This window comes from Neomonachus schauinslandi, chromosome 6, assembly GCF_002201575.2.
Source record: "Neomonachus schauinslandi chromosome 6, ASM220157v2, whole genome shotgun sequence".
Classification (NCBI taxonomy): domain Eukaryota; kingdom Metazoa; phylum Chordata; class Mammalia; order Carnivora; family Phocidae; genus Neomonachus; species Neomonachus schauinslandi.
The window spans coordinates 56,394,724-56,418,219 of record NC_058408.1 but is presented as its reverse complement, the minus strand read 5'-3'; the positions used below and the strand labels follow the sequence as shown (position 1 = coordinate 56,418,219).

General features: G+C 41.0%; 1 protein-coding gene across 1 annotated transcript in view; it reads right to left on the bottom strand.

Annotated features, from left to right (window-relative positions):
• LOC110574030 (selectin P) overlaps positions 1–9,965 on the bottom strand; it is a 36,685-nt gene extending 26,720 nt beyond the window's left edge. Inside the window, exons 1-2 of the mRNA XM_021682649.1 lie at positions 9,953–9,965; positions 1,771–1,861 (exon numbers count right to left, since the gene is read on the bottom strand). Of these exons, the coding sequence (XP_021538324.1) occupies positions 1,771–1,861; positions 9,953–9,955 (94 nt within the window). The 5' untranslated portion in view covers positions 9,956–9,965. The remainder of the gene's footprint in view (positions 1–1,770; positions 1,862–9,952) is intronic.
• Between the last annotated feature and the right edge of the window lie 13,531 nt (positions 9,966–23,496).

Below are 23,496 nucleotides of genomic sequence, written 5' to 3'. Positions count from 1 at the left end.
GGAGAGTGAATGCCAGGTTAGCATCCCTAACCAGAAGGATTCTGTGAGCATAAATACACTTCTATATAGTCAGATGAGCTTCTGACTGGAAAACAAATACTTAAAACATGACTCTTTTATGTCTAATCTAGTTGTTTTAAGGAAGAAGAGTAGTTTCCATCTTTCACCTAAAAATATATATGTGAAGTCAGAATAGGAAATTGTACTCTGAGGATCCTTAGTATTAGAGATTTGAAATCATAATGGTAACAGAGTTGGGTCGTCTAATCTTCTCCTCCTTTTATAAATGGAAGAGACATATTAATTAATTCGCCCAATTTAAATGACACATAAAATGTCTTGGTGGCTGCTTTGAATCTACAGGTTCTGCCTCTTCACATGGAAAATAAGATGCTCTATGATCTGGAGTCTAGCTGCTGGCCCAGCCTCATCACCCACCATATTTACCTTCTTAGCAAAACAGACTCCCACTTTGTATCTTTGCAATGCTCTTCCTGCTATTCTGGCTGCCCTCCCCACATATGCCTTGTAAATTTTCTTCACCCTACTTTTCATGACTTGCCCGGGTAGGCTTGCCACTCCTTCCTCTAGGCTCCCACTGCACCTCATCTCTGCTTCCACCTTCCTTATCACTGGGTATTGGAATGTCTCTTCCTGTGACATGGTAAGATGCTAGATTGTGAATCCTGATAGTGGTCTGTTTTTTTTTTTTTTTCCTTTTTTTTTTTTTATTCTTATGTTAATCCCCATACATTACATCATTAGTTTTAGATGAAGTGTTCCATGATTCATTGTTTGTGCATAACACCCAGTGCTCCATGCAGAATAGTGGTCTGTTTTTATCTCTGGGTCCTTCACACCAAACACAGAGCTTGGCACTTAACAGGTGTTCAGTAAATACTTGTTGAGTGAAAGACAACATGTTCGTGGCGGAGACAGGTTACAAATCAAATCTCCTGATCTGCAATCTTACACTCATTCCACCTCTTGACTATTTCTCTTTGTTAAATTACGCTGTGTCCTCCATTTCTGCTCACTCACTTGTTAAAACAAGCCTTTTGAAGACATGTTTGTGATATTAAATGAAATAAAGTATGTGCCCTTCAAAAGTGTAAGGGGCACTCTGATGGAAGATACTGTTTTTGTAGCCAGTGGGAACTCACCGGGGCCAGAAGAGGCCAGATCCCATGTGAAGAAGTGTACAATGCAAGCAATCAGACTTGGACGTGGCTCTCTTTCCTGTTTATAGAGTCTTTTTCCTATTCAACCCTGTCCTCTACTGCCCACATGAGGGTCATTTATGTTTGTCTCTCCCTCACTGACACCTCTATTGAATTGCTTTGCCCTAAAACTTTATTTTGGAGTCACCAGGGCTGCATTATTGACCTCCATGGAGTTTAGGCAGTTTTGCCTTAATCTGCCTCTTCCTCCATAATAAAATATTCAAAACTATATTTTACAATTGCTAATAAATTTTACAATTTACTATATATACATATAGTATGCTAAGACATTTTTGTGGGTCCCTAAGGGTACTGTGGACCAGTGCCCACTGTGTCTAATAGATAATTGGTCCTGGAGATGTCTGTTTCAGTTTGTCCAGAGTTTTCCAGCAATGTGATGGTGTTGGGTGCATTTTTTTTTCCAGGCATTTGGGTGGGGAGAGTATTCCCATGCCTCATAACAACTGACTACCATCCTTAAATTCTCCTACTTGGAGAAGGTCCCCTCATTACTCAGGCCCAGATGAAGGGTTAACATAAATTTTACCAAAGATCAGGGCACTGAAGCAAAGGAGTTGGACAGTTCTGAAGATCACTCTCTGAAATCTCCAGTTCCAGATGGCTTTTAGGCACCTGGCCTGAAACAAGAAAAGAAAACTTCTTTTTAGCATTGATGTGAAATCAATGGGGCCAAAAAAATTCTTGTTAATAATCATTATATTGAGTCATAATCCTCCCTGTTTCCATCAGTATGGAGGTTCAAGCCCTCTGCTTCATTCTTATTTTTCACTGCTCTGTTCTGAGTTGTACCCTGAACCAACACCGAGGACAGAATTTGTTTCTTACCAAGGACAGAATTTGTTTCTTCTTTCATTCGACAAATATTTGTCAAGTAACTACTTTGTGCAACCAATGTTTTTTGTTTATGAAACACTTTTTAATAAACACATAAGAAAAATATTGTCATTATTATTATGCAATAATCTCCCTTTAAGAACTAGTATGCCATACCCCCGAATACTAGGAAGTTGCATGCAAACTCCCTGACTGACCTATACTTTGATGCACGGGGCATCAGTGAATTGTCCTGTGCTATGCCATCTACTCTGTATTATTGATCTATGTTTTATCTTCTTGCTTGACAATTTCAGCCTATGTCCACAATATTATTCAATATTTAATATATATGCAAAGTACATATATATTTTAATACATATAATCAACTTATTCCCTTTGGATCAATAGCAAATATTATTTCTAATGAGTTCCCTTCTGTTGGGATTTCATCAAATCTGTTAACATTTTAAAAATGTTTTAGGCAAATAAGTTCCAGGAATACTCATCTTGTGCAACTCCTTCCTGTCACACATGAAAGAACTGAAGGTTGGGGAGTCTAAAATCACATGTGCTTTCAGGAAATTCAATCTTTTAAATTTTGATTTATTACCTTTTTTGTAAAGAAGTAAGATGTAGTGATCAAGTAAAGACTTTAAGCTTAAAATTGTATTATATTAGGTTACAATTCTGCAGAGGAAGTGGAATAGAAATAGGTATTAAAGGAGAGAAAACAAATAATATAATATTTCCTATTATCTGGAACTTAGTTATGTTTTTTTTTTTTAAGTGATGAGGGTTATTAGATCACTATAGCATTTAATTCCACTGGAATGAATATTAAGAAATGATGTGACATTTATTGTAAAAGGCTATTCTTTACAATGTATTGGACATCCCATCTTTTATTAGTTTTAAAACTTCTGACAAAAAAGTTAGCTTTCCCCTTAGAAAGGTGTGAGAGCTTGTACAATTTTCCAAAATTCTTTCAGAGGCACAAGCAGCAAAAGTATTACAGCTGAAGAACACAATAATGTAGATCTCATGAAGGAGACCCCAATATTTACCTTTGAACATGCGCTGGATTTCTTCTCCAGTAGACTAGAGGAGAAATACAGTGTTTGCAATCTAGTGGTGCTCTCCGTGTGCCCTTTGGAAGTGTTTGTCTCCCTGTACATTTCTCCGTAGAGCATTTCTAGGGGTTTCTCTGGCTTTAGGGAAAGTTCAAGGAAGTGTGTGGGAGGCTGGTCAAGGGAGGCTCCTGCTTCCCTATCAGTGCCCAACTCCAGCCACTATCCCAAAAGAGCTGTTTCACATTTTAACTAGTTTGTTTAAACTTTGAAATGTGGTTTAAACAGAATTGAGAGAGAGAGAGAGTTTTTAAAATTTTAAGGTTTTCAAGGTGGATGTTGGGTTACCATAATGATTCTTATTCTTGCAGGACTTTTGAATTCCTTTGAAAGTCTGATAAGAGCTACAGTCAGGATTCTTAAAAAAATGCTCAGTTGCAGGGTTTTTTAGACAATTCCAGTTGGTTCATGGACTCACTAAGTCTGTCCGTGTTTAATGGACCACAAGTTCAAATCTCTGTGAAATTCAAGGCAACAGAGTAAGTCACTGGCAATGGACAAGGGTTTTGTGTGTGAGCCTGGAGAATGGGTGATGCCTAAGAATCTTCCTTTGAGTGGCCATTTTCCTCTGAAATTTCCTTGGGGTGGACAGGCTTTCTCACATCTGTTCCTGTTCCACAGTGTCATCTTCAACTCTAAGATCCTAGAGATTTAAGGACTGTTCCCTGTGTTACTAAGCCACTTAAGTGTTGAAACAAGAGGAAATGTCTCTAAGAGAAATGGCCACGTGCTCTGCTAATCTTTCCTTTAATGTTCTCTGGCAGTCAACTTCAAACTAGAAGTCACTGGGAAACAGTCTGTGACTGGGTCATTAAAATCACATCCTGTGCCTGGGTAAACCTTGATTAAAGCTGCTTCACACTGTGGTTCTCTTTAATTTTACTTTTCCTAAGAACTGAAAAAATGGGGTGAAGAGAGGGGCAGGGAGAAAGTGCAAGACCAAATGTTTTTTCCCTTGCCCTCACTTTGCTTAGGAGGAGGTACTGGATGCCAGCAGGAGTCCAATGGCTGCCGGTATCAAAGTTGGCAGAAATGGTACCATGGAAAGCGATTATTTCCTCCTGTGTTGTAGACCACAGCTTTGTGCTTTCAGAGGCAGAATTGACAATGTCCCTCCCTGGACTGTTTGCCTTCTGCCCTAATACTGATTTCTCTCCTTCCGCTTTGGTTCAGGTTCTTTAACTTCCTTGTTTCCCTTTATTCTCCAGCCTCCTCCAACCACCAGCCCACGAAACTGCTCTTGCTAACTTTACCACTGCAAACCTAATTAACAAACCCAGTGAACACTCTCCCTTCTTATCTTCCTTGACCTTTCTGCAGCAATAAATACTACTGAATACTTCCTTTTATTTAAAATGTTTCTGTTGGTTCTTCTTTTGACTCTTATCTGACATCTTGAGCAATTTTGATGAGTCTTCCTCTGAGTTTATCTCAACCCTCTTCTTGCACTTGTAGAGATAGAGAGTACCCTGGGGTCCTGCCTCCATGACCCTATTCTCTTATCACTCATCTGCTTTCCTGAGGTCTTCTTCTGGTCATCTGTGTGCCAAATGGCCCCCAGGCAGCATCTCCAACCCTGACTTCCCTCCTGAGCATGACATCTGCAACCCAAATGCAAAGCAAGCATATGAGTGTACAGTTGGAGAATGCTGCTGGCAGAGGCTTCTCAAGGCCAAGATGACTTAGGTCTGAATCTCAGCTATAGTAGAGAGCAGACGCTTCATGTTTAATAAATATTTTATGAATGAATGAACAAATAAATAAGAACAATGGCACAGGAATGACTGAAAGTAAGAAGTGGGTGCTGAGTAGGAAAATACTGAAAAACTATGTGATGATTATAACTCCGTATTTAAGGGCTACAGCAGTAATTGTATCAAATTTAAAAGTATGTTATGATTAAGCAGAAGAGTGTAAGAAAGTTGTACAAAAAAAATGATCTTGGTACTTTGTCTCATTCTATTTGCGTGTGAGAGAAGCAAGGGGCGTGATGGCTCACATCCTGTGTGAGGGAACAAATGAGTAGGACTCACTCTCTTAACACCGTACAGGTAAGATAGAAGGATATGTGGAGAAGTGGGGAAATTGAGGATTTTTATAATGGGTGGTGTGTTTCAGGAAAGCCTGGAGGGGCATCAAGTAGCAGCAGCCCTTAGAAGTTGGGAACGAGAAAGCAAATTTCAATCTAACCCTCTGGAGTGAGTGTGACTCTCAGAAAGCCTCTAGCACCAAAGGGGACTCATATAAGAGGCATAGGTTCCTACTAGCAGACAGTCTCACTGACCTGAGGCCTGAGACCCTGAAGTCCTTCATCAGGTGGACCATGGAGGTTCAAAGACCAAGGATCTTTCTCCTTTGTCCAAACCCTTCACATCAACCTGTCATCAAATCCTATTGACTTTACTTTCTGACCAGATACTTAGTCATTCTCCAGATTTCCACTCACCATTAAGGTACATAATTCTTTCCTTTCTGCACATCTTCTAATTGGTCTCTCCTCAAGTTACCCATGTTCAATTATTTCTCTATAATGAAGTCAGAAGATATTCCTAACACAAAAACCTGATCATATCACTTTACTATTTAAAGTCCATCAGCTGTTCCTACTCCTTGAGCAATAAACACAAACTCTTCAAGATGACACATGTAAGACCCTTCGAAATGTGGCCTCTTCTTTTTGTCTAGTCTCATCTCCTGCCATTAACTTTCAGTTTATTCACCCCCACACAATTCTACAATGCATTTATAACGAAACATCTTGTAGTTTCCAGAATGCCCTGTATGTGCCCTATGTTCTCCTTATTGACCAGAGAACCCTCTCCTTCTCTGTGTGCCTAGCTCTAAATCCAAAAATCTCCTCCTGAAAGGAGACTTCTCTATCACCAATCCTCCCCTCCCCGCCACCACCCCCACCAAGATAGGCGCTCCCCGTTACTCCCTGTTCTTTCCCATTGTTTATTTCAGTAGCTATTAATTTATCAAATGCCTACAATGTGTCAGGTACTCTTCAAGGCACTGGCCTTAAAATGGTAAAAACAGATACCATTCCTGTCCTGTGGAATATACAATCTATTGAGGAAGACAGACAATGAAATGCCAATAAATACACAGCAGTTCCTAACAAATAAACACGAAACCTGGAAACTAGTGATAAGCGCTAGGTAGGGAATTAAAGTGGAGTTATGTGGTAGAGGAGCTGGGTGGTTCCCTTAGGCAGGGAGCTCAGGGCAGATCTCTCTAAGAAGGTCATTTTTAACTGAAAGCAGAAGGGCCAGAAGAAGCCAGCCAGGGAGAATCAGGAAGAAGAGAATTAAAGACAGAAGGAAAAATTGATGTGAAGGTGTTGAGTGGCAGCAAAGTGTGGAGTGTTCACAGAACATGAAGCATCAGTGTGGCTGGAATGGAATGAGCAGTGGAAGAGCATGACATGAAGCTGGTGACAAATCACTCCGGGGCTTTAGGAACTAAAACAAGGGGATGAGATTTTGTTCTAAATGCAGAGGAATCAGAGGCTGGGGTGTTTTAATAGAGGCAATGATGTGGTCTGACTGATGTCGAAAACTGGGAGGTCCTAGAGGTTAATTGAAAAGGTAGTTTTGATAAGGGAGCAAAAAGGGAGCTGAGGGCACAGCACAAGCTAACTCCCTGCAACCCACCCCCCTCCCAGGTGGGATATGTGTGAAATTCCTCAGGCACTGCTGGCTGTCCAAGAACAAAGGAAAGGGAAAAACAAAGGGCTAACTGATAGAGCTCACAGTCCTGCAGGACAGGAGTCTCCATCAGTTTGCAACTGTCTTAATGATTTACAATAAAAGAGCAATCTCCAGAAAGCTATGGACTCAATTTCCTGGAACCCTAACATCACCCTCCCTTCCATTGGATAGAAAATCTTATATCACCAGTCACTCCTCACAATCCCAGTGCAGCTCTTTCTGCCCACGGGTCCTGTCCCCATGCTATAATAAAAACACTCTTTTTGTACTGAAAAAGTCTCAAGAATTCTTTTGTGGCTGCCGTCTCCGAACCACCCCCCCTCCAAATCACATCAGGTTGGGACTAGATCTTGTGAGTCTGATGTAATAGTGCGCAGAAGGGATCTAATTGCCAGGGCTCTGAACAGAGAAGCGTCCTGAGCAGATGCACCTGATTATGGCGGTTTTGATGAATTAGCTGCAGAGAGGTTGTGCTGTGCAAAGGGGAGGCTACTGTACTAGTCCCAGTGGGAGTAAAAGGGGGTCTGGCTTGGGCTGTGGGCAATGGGAATGCAAAGCAGGGAGGTAGATGTGAGAGTCATGGAGGAGGCAGAACTACACAAATTGCTGGTGGCAGAGTCCAGGTTTCACAAGGCATCACAACTGCACAATACTTCCCTGAAGTTTCTGGACGGTAGTGGTGGTGGCAGAGCACTTATGTTAGTAGCCCCAGCAGCTTAAAGGTAGAAAATGAAACACAGTGGAAAAAAAAAAAAGAGGTCTCTAGGCCAATAGCAAACTAGAAATAAAGACAGGCAGGAACCCAGGACATTAACACTGAGAATCAAAGCTCATATTTAAATTAGACTACCAATCACCATTATTTAGGTTGAAATACTAGCATTAAAAATAAAGTAGCATACCTAATTTTTAAAAAGTCCATTGGAGCATGACTGAGCTATATCCCTACAAATATAAAGGAATCATTTTGTATTTGACTTTCTGAAGTTTCTGTCTGCTTTTCAATCAAAGAAGTGAGACACCTAAAAGATAATGTAATAAATGTCATTCATGAAACCACCATGTGCCTACTCTCTAGGATTGGTCCAGGGTCTTTTCTCAGTATTGCCCATTATGCAGCAGGTCATTCTGATTTTTGAAAATTTGATTAGTAAGCTTCCACTTACAGGATTCTGAAGCTACATATTCTAAGAGCCAGGGGCCAGCCCCGGAGAAGGTGAACCAGGTAGCTTCATTTTGAAAAACAGGTAATGAAAGAGTAAGAACTAAAAGCCTCAGACCTAAGAAGGTTAAGGTATAAATGGAAGAAAATCCAGACCTGTTCCCTAAACCACTAGAACTCTGACTAACATCAGCATAATTTAATTGCAAGTTCCCAATCAAGAGCTCCCCTCTCTGAGATTCATCTCATTGAAAACACCCCACCAGATAAACCTTAGCCTCTTTCCTCAGGTCCTAGAGGTTAATTGAAGCCACTCTGAACTTGAAGCCAAATTTACACACAGAGGGTTGAGGTTCCTGAATCTCAAGAGCCAAATGTGCCCAGGGGCAAAGGAAAAGGTCTTACTTTTGGAATACTAAAAACAGTTCTAGAGCTGGAGTCCTCAGCACTAGATTGCAGAGTTCCAGCCCAGTTTCAAGAGGCTAATGGAGGAGCTTCTAAGCATAAAGCACAGGAGGCAATAGAGTGGGGTTCTTAACCTAAGACCCATGTGCGGGTTGGGGAACCCACTGTACTTGTCCAGAAAGCTTGGTGTTTATGTGGATGTTTGCATTGTCATCTGGGATGAAGAGTTGTATTTTCACTAGAACCTCAAGGAATCCCACGATCCAATGTGTTAACATACTTCTGATATAGAGGAGGATCCCAAACTGAATAAAAGGAAGAGATGACTAACTCCTTATCCATGTAAGTTGACCAACACAGAGGATGTATGATGTGCAAAAGATGAGACAAAATCAATCCACATTCTCATGTCATTGGAGTTCAAACTCAGGACAGACTCAAACTCATTCCTGTTCTCTTCAGTCTTCTTCTCTATTCTCCCCAGTACAGAAAATCCCCATTGCAAATATTTGAGAAGTGTACCATAGTAAAGTAAAGAGGTGAGGTGAATCATGTATGAATGCTGCTTTCTTCTGGCATCCCATGGAAAATGGCTCAAAAACAGAGAGAGCTGATTCCTTGCTAGCCACAGATTGCAGGATTTTGGACCCTGGGACTATGGGAGATACTCCTGGTAAGTCAGAAGTAAGACCATGTGTCTTATCTGTTAACGAGTTCAAAAATGCCTAGTTTTCCTTGTATCTTTCCTGGATCCCAAACTCCACAAATTTTTTCTTTTTCACAACAATAATAGCTGACATTTACTAATCAGCTACCATGTGCCAGCCTCTGATTTAAATGTTTTTCAGTGCAATCTTATTTAATCTTCACAATGACACTATAAAGTAAAGTGCTAGAACTTACTTATTTTACAGATGAAGAAACCGAATCACTAACAGGATGGAGACTTAAGGCAGAAATGGAAACCATGCGGATACTCCACATAAGTCCCAGCAGACTCCTAGGGCTCAGAGAGGGAACTAGGAGGGCTGGGACGAGACCACATTCAATCACAGGTTGTCCCAGGACACCTGCTCAGCCTCGCCTTCAAGCCAGAAAGAAGAGCAATCCTGGAGAAGGTGGCCAAGGGTTTACCAAGATCTGCACCATGAGAGTTTCTGTAAGCTCCAGAAGGAAAAACAGCAGCAGGGGAGCCAAGGGACAGAAGTCCAGATCCAGACAACGTCAAGCCTAGCAGTGCGGCTGTAGGTGAAACTCCTGGTCTCCATAAGACTCAGGGGCTTCATTCATCACATGGAAATAGCAACGTCAACCCCCAAGGATGTTAGAGGGTCAAAATGGACCGCAGGTTTGGACATGCTCACACTTCAAAGGGCTATTCAACATAAAGAGCCATGACTACTGCTCTTCCTCACTTTACCTGCCGGACTCAGCCTCTACGCCACCATCTCATCCAGTTCCCAGAGTACAGAGAAAGGAACTTACCATCTCCTCTGCGCCTTGGCTTCCTCTCTGCCGTCTGCCCAACCCAGACTTCTTATAGTCTTGCTGCCTCCCCTCAGTGTCAAGCTGTTTAGAAAAGCAACTTCCTATTCAAGTTCCAGAAATTCACCACAGCCCTTCCCATGAATTTGGATGTTGATAATACAGGAGCAGTTGATAATACTTAGTAGCAGTGGTAACTGGGGGGTGGGAGGTTACCTACTTCCATGGAGGATGGTCTGGAGACAGGGGCAAGTGTGAATCACTCCTGGACATCCTGGGCTGAGCAGCGCAGGAATAGTGCCCACACCCCCAGGGGTCAAGTTTCCTCTGATTATGATATGAGCCCCAATTTAAGGTCGTACGTTTGGAAAATATGCTCTGTCTTAATCATAATGCCCCAGTGTAAATTTTCCAGTTATTGTGAAATCTCAGTGAATGTTAACAATTCCAGCAGCCTTCTGAGGCAAGGGAGCAAAAATAATAATACAAAATAATAAGGTAAGAAAGGAAAAAGCCACTGAGAAAATCCTGGCCGGGGGGTGGTGGGAGGAGGTGTGATTGCTGGAAACAGTTTTGAAATGAAATATAACAGACATGGGTCATTATTAGAAAAGAGCTTCTCCTTCTTGTATCAGAAAAGAAAATGTAAACTGGAAGTTTCGTGTGTGGGAGTAGGAGGTGTTGGCTCAGTGCTCTTCAGCCTGGGCTCTGTGGCTGAGCCGCCTGAGTCCCATGTTGGCCGCACGTGTGTCTCACCATTAGGCAAATGACCTAAACTCTCTATGCCTCTTTTTTCCAACTATGAAACAGAATGACAGTGACAGAATTCACCTAACAGGTTGTTGTGTGGTTGAATGAGTTAATACGTGGAGAGTGCTTGAAACCATATCTGGCCCACAGTGGGCACTCACCCAAAGTAAGCCATTGTTTTTACTTCTCAGAGTTATCAGCCAACCTCAAATCAAGTGTCGTGTACTCAGTGTCAAGTCAGAAAACGCTACCTCCCGTTTATTTTCTTGGGGTTCTAGTTGTGCAGTGTTGGGTGTTATTCTTCATTCTCTCCATGAGTGTTACAGCTTGTAAATAGGCATCTTGTGGGTAGATTAAAAATGGAATAAAATGGAAGGATCTGGAGAGAAGTCCAAAGATAACGACGATTTAAGGAGTTTGGGGCTGCATTTGCACTGAGGAATTTGGGCCCAAGAGGAAGGGATTAATTATGTAGAGGTAGAAAGCCTGAGCAGGGAGGTGGCAATGAAGGAGTAACAGGAGGGGAACGCAGATACTGAGAGGGGAAAAGAGGGGGGCAGCTCAAGTGATGCAGTGGTTGGGAGCCCCGGCCCTGGAGCTGGACTGCTGGGCTCTGCCAGCCACCGGCGGTGTGCGCTAGGCAACTTACTATCCTCCTTGGGACTCAGTTCCTTCAGCTATCTCAATAATAAACAAAGATAACAGTCACTGCGTGGAAGTGTTAGGACCATTAATGGATTTATATGGGAAGGGCTTGGAGCGTACCTGGCACACAGAGAGTGCATGTGCATGGGGGCTTTTGTTTTCCTGAGACTTGCCTCCTTTTCCTCTGTGCTTATTTTCACTCTCCAGACCCTCTTGGCATTGCCTCCTTTTAAAAACATTTCTCAGATGGGTATGAGGGAAGGTGCTCTGTAGACTGTAGGTCCTTATTGATAACGTGTTTTAAGTTGGATAATGTTAAGTTTTAGGGAGTCTGAGGGAAGTAGAGAAGGATTTCTGGGAAGAAACATGGTGGGAAAACACTTGACTTTGTTGAAAGGCTGTTCAGGCTGAAAACCTGAATACCATTTGCTTGAATGGATATCGTCTATGTAGAAAATTTGGATTGTTTCTATTTATGTGGCCATTAAAAATACAATATAATGCCAATGTAGTTTAATAGGTAGTGTGATTTATCTGTTCCATATGTTTTCTCATCTTTTCATAGTCTATGGGCCCCTCTCCTATTGTTAGTCTTCCTCTCCTATTGTGTCTAGCAGAGGGCAAATAGACACTCAACAAATACCTGTGATTCATTAGTTAGATTGATGACTCTGGGCAGACATGATGAAAATGCTCCCTCCCTTCTCCACTTGGATTTCTACTTATCCTATTACATCATAGATGCATTCACACATGCAACAATTATTTGCATCCCTCCAATGTTCCAGGCAGCATGCTAGCACTGGAGATTTGGGAAAACCCTAGTGGACCTCACACTTATTTATTTATTTTTTTTAGGGAAGAGTCATTAGATATTAAATAAAAATCACACAAATAAATGCAGAAAGAAAAAAATGTGTTACAGTGAAAAGATATGATGGGAACTCAACCTGAGGAAGGCTCCCAGGGACAGTGACTTCAGAGCTGAGGTCGTACTTCGAATAAGCATTACTACATCAGGTAGGGAGAACATTCTAGGTCGGTCAAAGCTTAGAGCAGCCTGGGAGCCTCTGGACTGTCACAGTGGCTGGAGGGTGGTAAAGGAGGCTGGACAGGTAGGGAGCACCTGGACCGTGCCCAGTCTCAAGCCATGTTATGGCTGTCAGCACGTGCACCACCTGTCATCCTGTGAAATAGAAGGCAGTTAATTACTCCTGTACAGCTGGTACATCTACTCAGAGAACACTAGGGAACTTTCTACATAACAGGCTGGAAGATGAAAGGCTAGAACTTTAAAAAGAACATATAGCTCCTCCCCCTTATTGTTAATATAATATGTTCATTGTTAATTAGAAAAGAAAGAAAAAGACAAGAAAATTCAGAAAGGCACAGAGAAGGGGAAAAAGATCTCCCCTAATACTGTGGAATTGGAATGGAATTAGAATCCCATTATACACTCAGTACCATGCTTTTTTTTGTTTTGTTTGATGATATATCATAAACCTTTGTGATGCTTTAAAATATATTTCTGCTGTAGTTACAATTACCCCTGCAATATATAAGTACATCTAAGTAGAGATACACATACAACGTAAAGATGAACAATGAAGGATAAAGTTAACTCTTCCGATGGCTTAAATGGACTTTATCAAAACTTCCCAGAAAGGGGGAAATGGGAGAAGAAAAACAACTTACCAGATAAAGGGATCCCTTGTGGCTTATTCTCCTGAAGTGTCTGACCCTCCCCTCTTGGCTGACACAGTCATGAACAAAGATGTCAACCCTTCCCATACAGCTTTCGGAAGATATCACACACAAGTCTCTCGAGCTTCTAAATCTTCTGCTTGAAACTCTATTTAAATTGGTCTGTGGTGTTATGATTAAGCATTTCTTTTCTCTATCTTTGCTCTCCAGTTTTTGAAAGGGAAGGAAAGGCAGTGAAATCAGTCATCTGGGCAAAGGTTTCAGACAGTAAACATGTCCACACACATAACCTTAAATAGCAATTGGATTCTCAGGACAAATTCCACATTACCATGTTTATGCCCTCTCAGCCCCACCCTGGGGGTTCATTTATTCATCTTATATATTTTCATGAGGATGTGCGCTGCGCTATCATCTAAGTGAATAAGACACAGTCCCCATCCTGAAGGAGCTCAAAGACCAACGGACAGACAGGCACAGAAACAGATCATTATAAACACAGTGGGGGAGCCAGCATATGCACCCATTCCTGCAGGAGCCACCTGAGAGGACAGCTAACTAACGAAGGACCTGCTGGGGGCAAGGGAGAGTGGTTAGAAGAGGTGCTTGGAGCCTACGTCTCTTCAGGTGAGTGGAAGAAGTGGGATTCTTTTGTGCAAGCTCAGCGGCTAGACATGTACACACAGAAAATACTCTAAACTCAGCAGATGAATTATGAAGCGGTATCTCACGTTAAAAGCATTTTTATTCTCCCAAAAGCATATTGTTTCTGGGGCCCTTTGATTACCAGAAGGCTGTGATAACCACAGAGAGGTTATCACCCACATAAGAACACTAGAATCATAATCAAACAGTGACCTGTCTATAAATGAACACCATGAATAGAATATTTAAAAGTCACTGAGGAAATGAAGCAGAGATATTGTTAGATTTATGAGCTAAGATTGCTGAACACTTATTCTTAGTCCAGACTTTATGAGAAGCATTTAAATATCTGTATCTCACTTAATCCTCACAACGGCTTTATGAGGCAGATTCCATCTACATAGTTGGTCCATCTACTCAGAGATTATTATGATTGGCATTTTATTGAAAAGGAAATTGGGACTTGGAGGGTTAAATGCCTTGCTCAAGATTACAGAGCTGACAAAAGAAAAGGATGAGATTCAAATTCAAGTCCAGTAGTGAAATAATACTACACTAAACTCTAGTGTGGTGGGGTTTTTTTTGGTTTTGTTTTTGTTTTTTTTAAAATTAAACTCAGTATAAAGTGCTTCCTGGCGAGGGAAGAAGAGGTTCTTCTGACCCTCTCCTCTTGGCAGTCTGGTGGGTATTCTATGCTCAAAATCTCTGGTACTGAAAGATGGATCAAGAGTGAAACTGAATCAAACTACTTCTCACTTCCGTGTCAGGACACGAGGTCACGTCTCAGGTCAGGGTCTGCTGTTACTGAGCCTGCTTGGGTTAAAATTGCCTTGATCACAAAGGGAAGTTGTTGCCAATTTGCTGGGGAATGTATTTTTTGTCTGGAAATGTGAGGCAAACATAAAAATGCTGCAATTCAATTCAGAGGAAAAATGGCAAGATTGGGTGGGAAGTAGAACTGGCTAAGTTCTTTTTTTAAATTTTTATTTAAATTCAATTAATTAACATATAGTGTATTATTAGTTTCAGAGGTAGAATTTAGTGGTTCATCAGCCACATATAACACCCAGTGATCATTACATCACGTGCCCTCCTTAATGTCCATCACTCAGTTACCCAATTCCCCCACCCCCACCCCTCCAGCAACCCTATTTGTTTCCTATAGTTAAGAGTCTCTTATGGTTTACCTCCCTCTCTGTTTTTATCTTATTTTATTTTTCCTTCCCTTCCCCTATGTTCATTTGTTTTGTTTCCTAAATTCCACATATGAGTGAAATCATATGGTATTTGTTTTTCTCTGACTGACTTATTTTGCTTAGCATAATACCCTCTAGTTCCATACACATCATTGCAAATGGCAAGATTTCATTTTGATGGCTGAGTAATATTCCATTGTATATATACACCACATCTTCTTTATCCATTCATCTGTCGATGGACATCTAGGCTCTTTCCATAGTTTGGCTATTGTGGGCATTGCTGTCAAAAACATTGGAGAACAGATGAGCCTCCATCCAATCATTTAGACTAAGATTATGCAGTTCAGAGTTCCTACAGTTTCCTGCAGTGTTCCTAGTTGACCTGCTTTGCTTTTTCCCAAGATCAAGTATAATAAAAGATTAAAGAGCTGCTGATCTTTGCATCACATAACTTGCTTTCTTTTGATACATGCAGGGGAGTGTTACCTGTAATGGCAATTATGCCTGCTCTCTGAAGTCATTCATTTTTGGGGAGATACATCTCTGAAATGGCAAATAGATACCAAACTGGGAGAAATACACATAATATATTTTCATTACAAAATTTTATCCAGTAAAGGTGGTTTGATGACCCGAACTGCTATTGAGACTAATAAAAACCTCACAGTTACCAACACCTCCAGCATTCTAGAGGCAGGACAACCAAATATAGAATTAAAAATACTAATTTGGCATTCAGAGGCACCTCCTGTGGTTCAGAAAAGTGCTCCTCCAGTTAAATTTTTTTTCAATTGAGAACTAAGAGAATTATACAGTAAGACCTCTCAGGCATTTATCTATGTAACAACATTATCATCAACAATTTACTGACTGGCTGTTATGAGTGGGACATTGTTCTAGGACTTGGGACTTGACACAGATATTAAAGTCAGTTTGCTGAGTCTGCACAGAATGCTGCCTCTAGGAGTTGTCAGTCCAATTGGAGTTGTAAGCCACATGCAAAGAAAGGAGAGATGATGACATGAGAGTATGCATGTTCATACAGTCAAGGAGGTGGCCAGAGTGCAGTGAGGCAGTGAGCTAGCTGAGAACCCGGGCTAGACAGGAGGTGCATCTTGTGCTTTCTGCCCCAACCACACCAGTCTAGAGGACGTCAGCTTCTCACAGCATCCCGTATAGCTATGAATCTTCCTAGATAGCCAATTCTATTATTTCTGAAAACGCTAATATTTATCAGGTTTTAGAAATTGAGAAATTTCAGGGGTCCCTGGGTGGCTCAATCAGTTAAGCATCCAACTCTTGATTTCAGCTCAGGTCATGATCTTGGGGTCATGGGACTGAGTCCCTCATCAGGCTGAGCACAGAGCACTGAGTGTGGAGCCTGCTTGGGTTTGGCTATCCCCCTCTTCCTCAGCTCCTTCCCCCTGCTCTTGCTCACTCACTCTGTCTCAAAAAAAAAAAAAAGAAAGAAAGAAGTTGAGCGATTTCAGGTTAAGTATTCTACCATTCCTCCCAACACAGACACACACTGCACATATACTTTTTTTTTAAGTATTATTTTCAACTATAATACATTTCTCATGAGTCTGGTGAATGTAAAACTTTTTCCCCCTCTTCTTTGATATTTTCCCCTAAATTCCTAAATTCAGAGTCAAAAATGTATGACCTCCTTTGAGATCCTTGCCACATACTGGCAGGAAGGGTCCAAACTCTATGACGGGGCAGGGTCTGGGCCAGTTAAAGCTTAAGGTGGAGTCTCTAGGAACTAAATGAGGGAGGCCCTGGGAGGAGTCAGATGGGCAGGTCTGGACCTTAAGGAGATCTGAGAGCCAAAACCCTGAAGCCACAGCCAAGGTCAAGGCAAAGAGTAAGAGAGGATGGGCTTTGAAAGGGAGAGGAAGCCACTGGACAGTGGGAGGACAGGCTGGGACACCGGAGGGGAGCCTATACTCTTTCTTGGTTGGCCTGGCTTACCGCATAGGAGGGTCAGGATGAATATCAGAAAAGGAAAACACCAACTACTTCATTCTTTCTTTCTGTTTTTTAGATTTTATTTATTTATTTGAGAGAGAGAGAGAGCACAAGTGGGGGAGAAGAGTAGGGGGAGAGGGAGACTCCCTACCAGTAGGGGGCCAGATACGGGGCTGGATCCCAGGACCCTGGGATCATGACTTGAACTGAAGGCAGATGCTTAACTGACTGAGCCACCCAGGTGTCCTGCATCTACTTCATTCTGAAAGGAAAATTCAGCAAAGGGTTTAGGGTGGGGGCTCTTCGAGTCCATGAAGTCCTTGACCCGTAAGCTTCTCTAGTGCAGGAACCATGCTTTAGTTGTTTTTGTGTCCTCTGACTCTCAGTATACTCACTAAAAATTAATGCAAGTCATATCAGATTCCCTGCATCTGAGCTGGTCCTCTCCCACCCCCACTGCCTTACCCATTACACAACTTTCTGTTTAAACAAAAACATAATAGAACTGAAGAAATACTAGATTTTTTTTTTCAGATTGATTTGGAGGTGTACTTTTGGAATTGCTTCCTGAGCATTATTTCTGTCCTGAAGTTGGGACTGAGAAGTTTGCTTGTGCAGCTGGACCAAGGGGATACTTACTCAGAGGATGCAGATTCTCCAGGCTTGAACACAAGGGCAACTTTAATTGCACCTCTCGCAGGCGTGAGTCCTGCAAGTGGATAGGTAATTTTGAACTGTTTCAAAATTGATGTATATACCTACAAATTACTTCCTTTTCTTGTAAATATCTTGGTTATCAAAATGGGTAATTTATTGAAACACATGTAAACTCCAGCTATGACATTAAACAATTAAATTAGAATAAAGTAAAGAATCGGAAAAATACCAGCTGTGTAAAGTGGCTTGGCTGGAAGTAATCAAATCAAGTCCAAAGTTTTAATCCTCAAATAATTCTATGATTCTGGCTCCTGATAAAAGGGAGTTGTCTTACACAAGGTATAATAGCCACTTAGGGATTTGCTTTCCTTTTAACAATTAAGAGACAGGAAAAGGCATCATTTGAGATTGTGATTTGGGTGACCATTTTTTGTACTTAAGCTATGCTTAATAATCTCTTTTGATGGCTAGTTTGTTGTTTCACTCTTTGTTATGACAATAAAACTAAGATTTTGTAGCTCGTCTGTCAATGTAATTAATAAAAATAAATCTCCATAAGAAAATAGTCTTTTGCTAAAATGAAAACATAAAAGTAATATATTCTCTTATAAGAGATCCATGCCATACAGAAAGGCAAAAAGAAGAAGCAAAAGCCATCCATCATATCCACCAAAGACAACGGCTGTTAACATGTTGGTAGGCTTTCAGCACTTTTAAATTCATATATTCACAAATAAATTTTCAGCAGAAATAGATTGAAGCTTTATTTTTGTATATTAGTTTTCAAAACTAAACTGTATATTAAAGACATCTTTTCACGTTAACATAGTTCTACGGCAGCCTTTATAAGGGTTGCATAATATTCTATTTTATAATGCAGCATAACTTATTTAAAATATCCCATACCAATGAAAATCTTGCTATTTGTTTTTGTTTGTTTGTTTACTATAACTGACCTTTTATTTAAAAAAATTACAGGGTGGGGCCACCTGGGTGGCTCAGTCAGTTAAGTGTCTGCCTTCGGCTCAGGTCCTAATCCCAGGGTCCAGGGATTGAGCCCCACGTCGGGCTCCCTGCTCAGTGGGGAGTCTGCTTCTCCCTCTCCCACTCCCCCTGCTGTGCTCTCTCTCACCCTCTCTCTATGTGTCAAATGAATAAATAAAATCTAAAAAAAAAAAAAAAGAACTATGAGGTCATTCTTTTTAAAACTTTTAGGATAATTCACAGAATATAGATGTATTTATTCAAATTATACACTGAAGGGCTGGTCTATTAGCTATAGACATTTATAGGTGAAGCAGCTCTTTAAAGAAATAAGGCACACGAACAGAACTGCCTTGATATGCTATACAAAATTGAAATTAATAAAACTTGGAAGACCAATATTGTTATACTATGTTATGTTAGGATCTTTAAAAAAAATTTAAAAATCACACATTTAGTGTCCATTTGTGCTTAAAATATTTATATGATGAGAAGCTTAAAGAAAAATAAACACCTTTGTACATGATGATGAAAAGAAAGTAATAAACTTTTTTGAAATTGCACTGTTATTTAAAACACTTTCCTAAAGAAATTCTTGCTGTTTGTAATTTCTTGTTATCAAAAACAACACTGCAAGACATCCCAAGATATTTATCTTTGCCTCTATTTTTCCTATAATTTCTCTAGGAAAACTACTACAGGTGGATTTATTAGGGCTGAAGCGTATGGTACAGCACTTTGGCAGGTCTCAAGGGTTAACTTGCTCCCAGATGATGCACTCCTTACCTGCTGACGTAAGGCCCTTGATCTGGACCAGACTAATTTGCCTTCTCTGAGATTTGCAGACCACTGGCCTGAGGAGTGAAGAACCCAAACGTTCTCAGGCTGCAGAGGGAACGACGTGTGTCTAAAGCCATGTTGGCTTTCTAATTAGCCCAGCAGTTTTTTTTAGCAAAATGTTTTCTTTTTTAGGTCACACAAATGATATTACTAACCTCTCTTTGGGCATCTATAGATCTTGCCCTCCTTTGCAGAAACAATAGAATACTCCTACACACCAGAAGCAAGAACCAGACCCTCTCGCAACCCCTGAGCACTGAGATAATATTTGTAGCTGGTAGCATCGAGTCTGCACAAGATCAAGCAGTGTCGCAGTCATTGCACTCCCTGTGCTGATGAACTACCCTAAACACCTGTGAAGTCCCCTGGGCCAACTGTTTCCTCCACTGTGCAGAAGCTTTTTATCTTGATGAAGTCCCAATAGTTCATTTTTGCCTTTGTTTCCTTTGCCTCTGGAGATGTGTCTAGCAAGAACTTGCTGCAGCCGAAGTCGAAGAAATTGCGGCCTGTGTTCTCCCCTAGGATTTCGATGGACTCCTGTCTCACATAACTTTCATCCATTTTGAGTTTATTTTTGTGTGTGGTGTAAGAAAAAGGTCTAGTTTCGTTCTTCTGCATGTGGCTGTCCAGTTTTCCCAACACCATTTGTTGAAGAGACTGTCTTTTTTTCCATTGGATATTCTTTCCCGCTTTGTCGAAGATTCGTTGACCATAGAGTTGAGGGTCCATTTCTGGGTTGTCTATTCTGTTCCATTGATCTATGTGTCTGTTTTTGTGCCAGTACCATACTGTCTTGATGATGACAGCTTTGTAATAGAGCTGGAAGTCCGGAATAGTGATGCCACCAGCTTTGCTTTTCTTTTTCAACATTCCTCTGGCTATTCAGGATCTTTTCTGGGTCCATACAAATTTTAGGATTGTTTGTTCCAGCTCTGTGAAAAATGCTGATGGTATTTTGATAGGGGTTACATTGAATGTGTAGATTGCTCTGGGTAACATAGACATATTAACAATATTTGCTCTTCCAACCCATGAGCATGGACTGTTTTCCCATTTCTTTGTGTCTTCCTCAATTTCTTTCGTAAGTGTTCCCTAATTTTCAGAGTACAGATCCTTTGCTTCTTTGGTTAGGTTTATTCCTAGGTATCTTATGGTTTTTGGTATAATTGTAAATGGGATAGATCCCTTAATTTCTCTTTCTTCTGTCTCATTATTAGTGTATAGAAATGCAACTGATTTCTGTGCATTGATTTTATATCCTCCTACTTTGTTGAATTCCTGTATGAGATCTAGCAATTTTTGGGTGGAGTCTTTTGGGTTTTCGAGCAGTCAACAAAAACCAAAAGACAACCTACAGAATGGGAGAAGATATTTGCAAATGTCTTATCAGATAGAGGGCTAGTATCCAAAATCTACAAAGAACTTATCAAACTCAACACCCAAAAAACAAATAATCCAGTTAAGAAATGTGCAGAAGACATGAACAGATGTCTCTCCAAAGAAGACACACAAATGGCCAACAGGCACATGAAAAAGTGTTCAACATCACTCAGCATCAGGGAAATACAAATCAAAACCACAATGAGATACCACCTCACACCACTTAGAATGGCTAAAATTAACAAGACAGGAAATAAAAAATGTTAGCAAGGATGCAGAGAAAGGGGAACCCTCTAACACTGTTGGTGGGAATACAAGCTGGTGCAGCCATTCTGGAAAACAGTATGGAGGTTCCTCAAAAAGTTGAAAATAGAGCTACCCTACGACCCAGCAATTGTGCTACTAGTTATTTACCCAAAGGATACAAACATAGTGATTCAAAGAAGCACCTGAACCCCAATGTTTATAGCAGCAATGTCTACAATAGCCAAACTATGGAAAGAGCCCAGATGTCCATCAACAGATGAATGGACAAAGAAGATGTGGCATATATACACAATGGAATATTACTCAGCCATCAAAAAGAATGAAATCTTAGCATTTGCAGTGACATGGATAGAACTAGAGGGGATTATGCTAAGTGAAATAAGTCAATCAGCAAAAGATAATTATTATTTGATTTCACTCATATGTGGAATTATGAAACAAAGCAGAGGATCATAGGGAAAGTGAGGGAAAAATAAAATAAGATGAAATCAGAGAGGGAGACAAACCATAAGAGACTCTGAAATATAGGGAAAAAACTGAGGGTTGCTAGAGGGGAGAGGGTGGGGGATTGGGGTAACTAGGGATGGGCATTAAGGAGGGCATGTGATGTAATGAGCACTGGGTGTTATATGCAACAGATGAATCACTGAACTCTACCTCTGAAACTAATAATATACTGTATGCTAATTAATTGAATTTAAATAAAATTAAATAAAAAGAAAAATAAACCAAAACTCAAAAAACCCTGGGCCAGGCAGAAGCTTGGGAGTTGAGTTTTGGACAAGAGCCTGCCTTCTCCCCAGGTGGCTGGCCTCCTGCATAAAGCTCAAACTCCTTTCCAATCAAAACCTCATCTCTTGAGTAAGGGCCTTTCAGGCAATGGGCAGCCAGCTGTACTTGGGTTTGGTAACACATGTGCACCTGAAATGTTGACAGATATTATTTCATTATCCTCCAGATAAAGTTATAAATATGAACTCTTGCAGTGTCTGAGAGTGCGCCATCCCCAACTCCTGCTCCGGCACTCAGCTTTGTCAGTTTCAAGAAACTTGGCCAAGCGGGTACACAACAACAACAACAATCTCATTTTTGTAAATTCTGTGACTTAGATTACTGTCGAGCTTACCAGATATGTAATGTTTTGAAGAAGTAATTTAAAAGATGAGGACACTGCATAAAGATGCCTTGGACGTCACCTCCTGCCACTCACAAGCTGGGGGACTTTGGTACAGACTCGAGCAGTGAGGCACGAAAGGTGGGTGGTTCAACAAAGGTGAAAAATGCATGAAAAGATAGGAGTCTAGGACACAACTGTGGACTGCCCCGTGGGTTTTGTGGCTGCTTCTTCTCTAGCTGTTCAACTTTGGCCTGCCTGCCTTCGGCAGGATTGGTAAAGTGACTCGTTTTTAGAAAACAAAGACGTTTCATTCCTTGGTGTGCTGGAGACTTAATTGTTAGAAATCTGTTAAACTTCAAGAGGGGTATTCTGGTAAACATGTGAACATGAATCATATAAAAACTCCCTATGTATTATGGAACAACACTCGATATCCAAATCCTTTGATAATCAAAATGGGTCATTGAATGAAATATATTTATACTCTGTGATATAAAATAGATGGTAACATAAGGAAATGGAAAAACAGCAACTGCATAAGGTCACTTAACTGGAAGTAATCAAATCAAGTTTGATTTTTTAAAATATTTTATTTACTTGAGAGAGAGAGAGCATGAGAGAACATAGAGGGAGAGGGAGAAGCAGACTTCCCGCTGAGCAGAGAGCCCAAGGCAGGGCTCGATCCCAGGACCCTGAGATCAAGACCTGAGCTGAAGGCAGATGCTTAACCGACTGAGCCACCCAGGCACCCCTCAAGTTTGATTTTTTAATCCTCAAATAGTTCTATGATCCTGGCTTCTAATAGGAGGGAATTCCCCTACCCAATTTTAATAGCCTCCCTAAGGACGCACTTAAGAGATGATGGGGGTGCGCCAGGGTGGTCAATTAAGCACCTGACTCTTGATTTCGGCTCAGGTCATGATCTCAGGGTCCTGGAATTGAGCCCTGTGTTGGGCTCCCTGCTCAGTGGGGAGTCTGTTTGTCTCCCTTTCCCTTCCCCCAGCTCTCGCACTCTCTCTCTCTCTCTCTCTCTTAAATAAATAAATAAATATCTCAAAAAAAAAAAGAGAGAGATGATGGGGACCCTGTATGACCATGACTAGAACCTCAGGGTCCCAGAGAGCAGTGCTGCAATGAAGTTTAGTTCTACGTGCCTTGTCCAAGGGGCAGAGGGGTTCTTTCTGAATGGGGTGGTCTGCTGGTAACCTCTAAACACCTTTCAGTTTCAATCCATGTCTTCCGGTTTAAATTGCTCAGAACTTCAAAGTTTTTGTAATCTGCTTTTGAAAAAAAACTTGGGCCATGTGGCCTTGGGCAAGTGGCTCAACTTTTCGGAGTTCAATTTTCCCTACGTGACCTATGTAAATAATAAAGAGGTTGCATAA